Raw genomic sequence first — 9,409 nt, 5'->3', positions numbered from 1 at the left:
TTAAAAGATACTTGCATGTAAAAAAATCAAGTAAAATAGTATTAAAATATAACTTTGTATTCATATATATATGAATTAAAATTTGGAAATTATTTTTTCATGATAATAATGGTAGACTTTTTTATATATTAAAAATATTGCCTCTATTAAATTATTCTTGAAATTGCATTTAAATAATTGAGTAACCAGTTTGCAAAATCCAAAAAACAAAATGAGCTTATTAATAATAAATTTTAACTGATTGTGCTTTTATTTTTTTTAATTTTGAAATTTATTAATTTTATTCAACCAAAAATGTTTTCTAAATCAAATAAAAGCCAAATACTAAATCACAAAGGACCATATTTGAACTTTATATTATTATTTGGACTTTTATTAATAATGTCTTTATCTTATAGGACACATAATATAGTTGTTATATGATAACTTTAAATTTTACGTATTTTTTCATTTCTTATGATTTTGTGTTAATTTATTACTTAATAAATTATATAATATTAAAAATGTGTTCAATTTTTATCATTTTAATGTAATTTAACATGGTCAAATCAATAAACTGTAACGTACTAATCAATAATTAGTCAATTTTTTAATATTATTTTTTGACATTGTTCTAAGCAAAACCATAAATATTAAAAAATAAAATTCTTTAAAAAAGATCTTAAATTTGAGATTTGTAGACGAAAATGGAAAGGAAAGCCTCAATTAATATGGACAATCAAGTTTTCTAGCAAAAATTACCATAAAAAAATAAGTGGATATTTCACAATAGAGACATCGTGAATGAGGCAAGTGTGAGGAGGAGTGAGAATATGAGATGAACATGCATTGAAAAGAGAGGGAATGGGGGGTTGAACAGGAAAACAAACATGCACTAAACCTCGTGGATGATACGCAGTTACCTTTGTCACCAAAACACAACCATAGATTATTCTATTCAAGTACCTGTATATGTTTGGAGAAAAGGAACATCTTAGAACTTAAAAATTTTATAAGGAGCAAATCAGCAATTATCAATATTAACAATATATTGTTTAATGGACACATGCCACCATAGAAGGGTAAAATTCATAACCCAAACTGTCTTCATCAAAGGAGCCAAAATGCAATAAGTTACTAGTAAATATCTGCATGCTCATAAAATAAAAATTAAAAAAACTAGTAAATATCTCCATAATGACATGATTTTTCAGGAACATAGACAAAAAAAGTTAAGTTCATACTTTGAATTAGCCCACCTAAGTATTCATAGTATTGAGTCCATTATCAATTGTTGATCTAAATCATCTGCTTGATTGGTGCACCTCTCAACCACTAGTCACTGAGACACATGAGGGTTAGTAACAAGGTCCCTTACCCTGATCAGATGAATTACCCAAGGTGTGTTGCATAACTATGGGACTTTCTCAGCCACACTAATTACAGCATTGATGAGTTCAGGACACCCATGTTTGATCTGTTCCACATTTCTGGAAAGAGCATCATCACCTTTAGATCTTTCACTTGAGACAGGTGCACCTCCTTTCTCATTAAGTGCATCACTATTGCTTGCATCAGGGGCAGAAGAAAACTCATTTACTTCATCCAATAACTTTTGAAATCTATTGTGTACGACGATAAATAACTGGTCTGATGTAGACGCCAAGTAACATGGTACTGAAGAAAGGGACATCATGTTACCAAAACGCATCATTCTCGCCACAACATCATTAGACACGCGAGGCAAGTAATGCTGCCAAAATTGTGCAGTAGACTTAATTTGCTGATTTTGTCCATATTGGATGTATGAGGTCTTGGGGAATTTTTTCTAGCCTCTCACAATTGATTATAAGAATGGTGCTCAGAGTTGCCTAACATGCATTTGCGGATGTTTGAACCTTCATCTATGCTTAAGACAAACAAATTAGTCTCCAACCACATTTCTGAAAGAAACCTTTTATAAGATTCCACTGTAAACACCTCAGCACATGTTTCTCAATTTTAACATGAGGAGTTGGGAGAGCAAACCGAACATGGGTGGCATCATATTCAACCTTCCCCTCATTCCACCGGACTTCATTAACTGCCTTATCATATTCATCAATAAATTGACACAGTTTTAGTTTATGTTGTGAAAACCTACTCAAATGTTCACAAATACTTTCACATACTCTGGTGCTTTTCAACCCAGCACAGAAATGTCCCCTAAAGTAAGCCTCTTCCCACTTATGGCGTTTCTCATACATCCTATGGATCCATGAGTTTTCAGACAACTTATACTTGTCAACCAATTCTTTCCACTTAGCATCAAAATCATCAAGCGAAAGAGCCTCCAGCATGCACACTTTAAAGTCGGATATGAAGGAGGGTCATCAACAATAGAATGTGCATTGTTCTCAATAGTAGTTGAAAAAATCGATCAATATAATAAAAAATTAAATAAATTAAAATTCCGAAAACTGAAATTAATATAAAATATATATTTACTATTAGATTGGATTAGATTTATTTCTAATTTACGGAGGGAGTCTAAGTTAGTTGAACAAGTTATTATAAATTTTTCTGTATTAGTATTCAGTTTATATGAATAAAGAATATTTATTTCTAATTTGATTTTAAAAATCAATCGGATCTATCCGAATCAAACTTTTATATACAGAGAGTGTCGTATAATATGAGTATGACCTTTTAAAAATGTCTAATCTTCTTCCTAGAAAAAAAGAATAGTTAATTTTAATAGTTAGATTAAAATGAAAAATTTAGATTAAAATACTTAAGATTAAAATTAAAATTTCATATAAAAGATTCATGAAACAAAAATACTAATTTGATATGTGCCATAAAATAAAAGAGAAATACTTATCAACATTAGAAGAAGAATATGTAAAGAGAGTGTTTATTTTCAAGAAATCAGGTCTCAAATTAATAACATAAAATATTTTTTAAAAGTAATAAATTTACTATTTTTTTTAATAAAGATTATAAAGTGTTTGTAAAGCAACTTCCAATAGCAATTCAGAGTGAAACCTCTTTTTTAATCAAAATAATTCAATTTTTAAAAATATTTTATAAAAACAAATATAAATGAATGATACAACACCAGTTAGCCGAACATTTTTAAAAAACTTCATATTGTTATCAGTCCCAAAAGATCAAGTTTGTGAGATTATCCCTAGATTCCACCTAAAATACTAAAGACTCTAATTACAGAAGAAGAAATACGAGCCAATCTATTCCATATGATTAGATTTGTACCTTTTAATATTTTTAATGACGAAGGATCGTATCACTCAGGGCTAATAAAATGTGAAGATGACAATGAAGGATGTCATGCTATTCCTACATTAAATAATAAAAATTTACTTTAATAATATTGTAATTGATTTCATCAAATGGCTTGACCTTGATGGTGATCTAACTGATAATATCTGGACGCAAAAGTCGTAAGTGATGAAAGTTGATAAATATATGGAATTACAAGTACCTTAATTGAGAAGAACATGGTGACACTTCAGTATTGCATGCCACGACTATATCTTTGGTTCTAATTACATCAGTGACTCAAAAAGAAAAAGATAATTAAAAACGGCTGATTAGAGAGACTCCACATCATCCACCTATTCCGTGTCCATCATTTCCTTTGTCAACGAGCATTTGATTTATGACGAAACTCTGGGATTCATAGAGTAAGATTATAGCATGTTTTGTTTTCAAGCTGGCAAACATATTACTGTCTAGAGCGCTTTAAGTACACCAATACGCTAATGCTCGTTAGAACAACAACACCTGCAAAAATACCAGAACGGAGACGCAATGTACTGGTTTTCTGTATAGTGGCTGTACCAGGTTGCAGTTTTGTTGGTTTGGTTGAATTGGGAAACTCCAAATCCAACTTTAAAGCCTGAAATACAAAGAAACTTAGTTCAATGCATGCATAAAGACATAAGAACAAATCCATAAAGGCCACATTGTCAAAAGAGGAAAACTTCACCTTCAGTCCTGCAGACCTAGCATAGCTGACGGCAGCCACAAGATCGTTATCAGTCGCAATAATAATTTTATCACCATCATCGTCCTTATACTAGAAGAGAAGTAAAAGGCCAGTATCATAATATATCATATAGTACGACCAAAAGGTAGACAAGACTAAAGTAGAATAAAACATACCAGCATTGTAGGGTGTTCTCCATCATTAATATCACCAATTCTTTGCATGACAGCAGATAGAAGTTCTTGATGTTCAGCACCTACAAAAAAGACAGTAGCAAATACTTGCAAGTTCTTCTAAAAATAATTAATCCAGGTTTATATATAGGATGTCCACGGCACCAGAAATATGTAGATCAGTAGATTTAAGTTCTTGCAAAGCTTTCCCCAAGATATCACTCACCACAGTAGAATCGATGCACATGGCCATTGTGATCATCAAATTTAAAAGCAAATGAATTTCCAAAACCTACAGATTGATATGTAGACTTTGTGGTATCTGCCCCATCCAAAGTCAACCGTCCAGAGGCTTCACTGCAATCAGACAAATATGCTTATTTATCAAACAAAACAACATATATCAAAACCAGAATAAGAATGTCACCAAGGTACCTATGGGTGTCAAAATCTTCAGGCGGCGGCTCTAGAGCAAAAGCTGAGTCCCAAAATTTTTGCATAACTGTGTTTGCCGCATCATTAGATGCTCCAGGACTACTTTCAACCTACAAAATACACAACTTAGTAACAGGACACTAGCATCCGTATAATAGTACCAAATGTAAGCAATTTATATAATTCTTGATTCATAATATTCAAGATTATACTTCATTTTTATGTAACATGAGTGAACACCCAACAGTTATAAAAATCATTATCAAGATGCAGTAGGAAAGGGGAAGCATAAGTGATAGTCTGGTTCATTTTATCTATGGCACTAGCACTACCCAAGGCACCACGTTTTGATAATTTGGGAAAATAGCCAAAATCATGAACGAATGTGGCAATCCTTCAAATATAGACAGAAATTATCAATATACATTAATATCATTGAGTCCAAAAGGCACAGATACTTTACAACACTTTGATTCCTTTTATCAAATTGTATGTGCACCAAAACAACAGTTAATAATGGATGCAGACGTAGGCATTTACCATTTATGAAAAACCAAGAAATAAAAATTCAGTTAGAATCTAAATATTCCAAATACGCTCTACAGCTAGGGAAAGATGTATCCTTAAAAGAGTTCGGAATAATTCTTGAAAGTTAAATGCATAGGAACAGAAACCGATGTTCAATTATGGGTAGTCCTCCTTTTACAATATACCCACTACCCAGATGTCACCTGAAACACGGACACAAACCCAGACACACCACACACTGGATAACCACAGCATTTTCTTCTTCAAAATATCCAATAAAATAGCTTCCTCTATCATGTATTTTATGTGTCTCAAACATTAAATTTACCAGAGAAATTGCAGCATGAGTTATCTGCAAAACATCCAAACAAGCAATAGCATTTCCATCTGCAAGTGCAAAACAAATAATATTCAGCACAAATATGTAAAAAGGTACATAGGCAGTTAAGAAAGCAAAGCTAACCTCTGTCCACCACGGGAAGATGTAAGAACTTCCCATTATGCATCATATGCAGTGCATCAAGAATTGTTGTCTCTAGAGATGCACATTCTGGATTTGGAGTCATCACCTAACAAAAAATAAGTGAAGGGAAGAATAAAGAAGAAAATCAAATTAATTCTGAATACCTAAAAAAATAAGCACCAGCCAGAAGAAGAAAAAAACATCACAGAATAAACCAATTTCCTGTATGGTTACTTCACAAAATAAAATCATAACCACCTTTTCCAGAAGAGCCGACTCTGGGGAAAGATTTTGAGCCACCACGCGCATAAGGATGTCCTTTGAACTGCATAACATATTTACAGGACAATATATTGTGCATAAAGTTAAAATTGTCCAATGTCCATTTCATATATATCATTCCAGAAGATTGCTTATCCAAAAAACATTATGTTATTTGCTATCATATACTTCTAAGGAAAGAGCATAAAGCCTCAGGAAAAGGATTTTACGTAAGTATCCCCTTAATCTTGTTTTCCATCACAATCACAGCTGCATTTACATGTAACTCCCGCATCTTTTTTGCTGCCACGTACACAGGATCTGATACTAATGCAATAGCAACCCTAGAAACACATAAAGCTATAAAATGTTGTAAAACTATTATATCTGATTATAAAAAAGTCACTTGGCAACACATAAAAACACAAGAAAATATGATGTGAAATTACTTTGTATTTTCATCGACTATAGTTGACAGGGAAGGTTTGAACACGCGCTCCCTCAATGTTTCAATGAAAGTATTTGGAGCTGACAAAATTTTTTGACAATAAACAGAAAATTAGCAATCATTACAATATGAAGAGAAAATATGGCAATATTCAACACGTCCTAATATTATTGTGCAAAGCTTCAATGTCTTTCTCTTGATACCATCTGGTCCTCCATTTACCTACTCTCCTTAAACTTCACAGAGAAGACCTTGCAAATTAACTTCACAGAGAAGTATATATGCTTAAACAAACAAATCCTAGAATTGGTTCATAAAACTATATGAAAAATTTTAAATACAGTAGAGGAATTTGTGGAAAAAACAGTTTTAGATGAAAATTATATTATATTTTCACTTTAGTAACAAATAACCACACAATTAGTTAATAGACTATTCCCATTGATCACTCTTTGAACATTTTTAAAAAAACAAAATATATTTTATTGTAGAAAAGGGGTAATAAAAAGAAAACAGCAAGCCAAAGCAATCGTTTGATAATTTTTCCAAACCTTTTTTCTATTGTCAATTCCTTTGTGCATTATTTTCTGCCACAAAGATAATAATGAAAATTTTGTTTAACAGCCAAGTCCGTTTAAGAGTGTAAGCCAAAAAGATTGATTCCATATTTTAAAAAAAAATGGAAAATGATAGACATGGATTTTGGGGCAGTTGGAGTGGGTGGAGAGAGGAGAGAGAAACAATAAGTGCAGAGTGAAAATGATAGATATGATATATGATGTGATGAAAAAGGGAGAGAGATAGGAAAAAAAATAGAGTGGAAGTGAGTTGTAAGAGATTGGGATGTATGAGTATCATTACTCAATAGTAAAATTTATGAATTTAACCGTGGCAGTCATAAATATTAAACAGATGTACCACATGCATGTAGAAGCAATTCATGAGTTCATGTACAAGCAAGCAGGAAGCATCATAAAAAACCATGTATGTAAAAAGAAAACTGTTAAACGTTACTAGTTCGCTGAAGTTCCACTCCCTCAACTGCTGCAGCAACGGCACTCCCCTGTTGAGTAGCGCTCTCCATTCTAGATATGGCATCATAAAGACATTTGGTGATATCCAGCATGGCAATGACTTCACCATTTTCCACAACAGGGAGGTGTCTAAATCTACCTATCAGTTAAAAAAAGTTAAATTATATCTCTCACTTAATGAATTACTTTCCAGCCAGACTATGATTCTATCAAACAAGATGTATAAAAATAGAGAATCCAATAAAATCATTTACCCAATTCTAGCATATTCAGCTAGTTAAAGAAGAAGAAAACATAAAGTACAAAAAAAAAACGAAAATATAGATAAGAGAGAACCTTATAATAGACCAGAAACACATTGTGGCCATCATGACAGCAGGACCCAGAAAACTACCCCCCCCCCCCCGCCGCTAATAATAAAATTGTGCCTGTAAGTACTAGATCAGGTGACAGGTAAAGGATTCGTCCCCAACCACACCATTTTTTTTGGTTCAGATGAATTGCTGGAGGAAGGTAACAGAGTACATAAAACAGAGGAGAAAGCAAAACGGTTTAAAATGGAAGAAAATCTCATGTTTTTCAAGATAGTGCATCTAGTAAAGTCAACAACCACAACATTCACCAAGAAAATCACCATTGACCGACAAAGTTGAAGCCACAAACTCAGCTTCAAGAAAATTGAGGAATCACACGGTGAGAGGAAGGATAGATTAACAGAAAACAAACAATTAATCACTTTCTAAATCCACATGGCAAAATAGTTGTTAGTACAAGGCAATAAAGTTATGACCCAACTCTAGGGCTCGAAGGTACAATGATGTATTATAGTGTTTTTTTAATTATTATTATTTCTATATCTAGCTTTGAAAATAACTTAGAATGCACTAGACGTGTTTTTTTTAGACACCGGGCCCCACAAAATGCGAGAATGTAACATAAACACACTAAAAATGGACGCTCATCGTAAAATTTCTGTGCAAAATGCATAAAACTATTTAATATCTATTATCTAAAATAGGAATTCGGGATTAACAAAGAAGATTACGAAGCTAACCCTGAATCATTTTCTGAAGCGCATCAATGGCGAGCGTATCCGACGTGACAAAGATGGGATTCCGCGTCATTACTTTCGACACCGTCGTCTCCTCCGGCTTCAGCCCCTCGGCGACGACTCTAGTAGCCACATCCTGAATAAAAAAACGACACAGAAAAACCGTAAACGACACAGAAACATTCCGTGCAAAAAAAAACAAAAACGCACACACCTTGTCAGTGAGAATTCCGGAAAGCAGGGCGTTGGAATCAGTTAGCAAAACGGCGTCGATGCGGCGAGCAGCCATGCGCCTGCAGGCCTCAGAGACGGTGGTTCCGTCGGGGATGGTGAGCGCCTTCGACAACCGAAGCTTTTTAACGGTTCTTTCTCCGCCATCATCCCTAACGGAAGAAAAAATAATAATTAAAAATGAAAAGCTTGGATTGAGAGAGAGAGAGAGAGAAGAAGAAGGTGGTTACGGAGGGGTGATTCCGTTACGGGCGGGGAGGGAGAGGGATTTCTTGTGATTGCGTTTGGTCTTCTTGTTGTTGGAGGAAGCTTGAGTGGTGCTCATTCTTCTGAATGTGAATGTTAATCAGATTTGGCGCTTAATTTTTATGATATGATATCCTCTCTTCTTCATGTCAAATCACCACACAGAGAAGAGGTTAGGCTTCTGCGGGGCCCTCTCTCTTCCGTAAGATCATTTTTTTATTTTCTTTCTTTTGTTTTTTCCGACTACTGAGAGGTTCATATTGTTTTCGGTTATTAGATTGACATGACAAGAATAATATTCGATCAATAAATACTGTGGTCGCTTTTATTTATTTTAATCAATTTAATTAACTATTATTTGTTTTTTTTAATTACGTCGTTAATCCTTTTATACTTCTCTATACTTTGTATTTTAGTAAAATTAGATGAAAAAATAATTTAAAATTGAAAGTTGAAAAAATAATTTATTAAATTATAAGTGTTTAATAAAATCAATATTAAAATAATTGAAAAATATAAATGATTGAAAAATAATAAAATTATTATTTATTTAGAAAAGATAAACAAAA

The 9,409-nt window shown here is 33.0% G+C and overlaps 1 protein-coding gene across 2 annotated transcripts; it reads right to left on the bottom strand.

The window, feature by feature from the left end:
• Positions 1 to 3,423: 3,423 nt before the first annotated feature.
• Positions 3,424 to 9,058, bottom strand: LOC100776954 (CBS domain-containing protein CBSCBSPB3). Of its 2 annotated transcripts, XM_006581729.4 has the most exons (14): positions 8,825 to 9,051; positions 8,578 to 8,746; positions 8,367 to 8,499; positions 7,293 to 7,451; positions 6,280 to 6,358; positions 6,061 to 6,174; positions 5,828 to 5,894; positions 5,570 to 5,675; positions 5,435 to 5,493; positions 4,579 to 4,688; positions 4,370 to 4,500; positions 4,147 to 4,226; positions 3,971 to 4,060; positions 3,424 to 3,880 (listed from the first exon to the last, which is right to left on the bottom strand). In XM_006581729.4, exons 1-14 carry the CDS (start codon positions 8,917 to 8,919, stop codon positions 3,707 to 3,709), a joined length of 1,566 nt encoding a protein of 521 aa, XP_006581792.1. In that variant the 5' UTR covers positions 8,920 to 9,051; the 3' UTR covers positions 3,424 to 3,706. The 2 variants fall into 2 exon arrangements, with proteins under 2 accessions (XP_006581792.1, XP_006581793.1); XM_006581730.4 differs by lacking the exon at positions 3,424 to 3,880 and having other exon boundaries at positions 4,440 to 4,500; positions 8,825 to 9,058.
• Between the last annotated feature and the right edge of the window lie 351 nt (positions 9,059 to 9,409).

The sequence above is a fragment of the Glycine max genome, chromosome 6 (genome assembly GCF_000004515.6).
Source record: "Glycine max cultivar Williams 82 chromosome 6, Glycine_max_v4.0, whole genome shotgun sequence".
NCBI classification, from domain to species: domain Eukaryota; kingdom Viridiplantae; phylum Streptophyta; class Magnoliopsida; order Fabales; family Fabaceae; genus Glycine; species Glycine max.
The sequence above is the reverse complement of the archived record's forward strand: the minus strand, read 5'-3'. Positions and strand labels throughout refer to the sequence as shown.

Bases quoted from the DNA above. Each gene is read 5' to 3' on its own strand.
- LOC100776954 (XM_006581729.4), bottom strand. From the start codon at position 8,919: ATGAGCACCACTCAAGCTTCCTCCAACAACAAGAAGACCAAACGCAAT. The intron at 5,895-6,060 runs GTAAAATCCTTT...TATGTTATGCAG, and splicing joins AAGATTAAGGGGATACTTAC to TTCAAAGGACATCCTTATGC. The intron at 5,676-5,827 runs GTGGTTATGATT...ATTTTTTGTTAG, and splicing joins AGTCGGCTCTTCTGGAAAAG to GTGATGACTCCAAATCCAGA.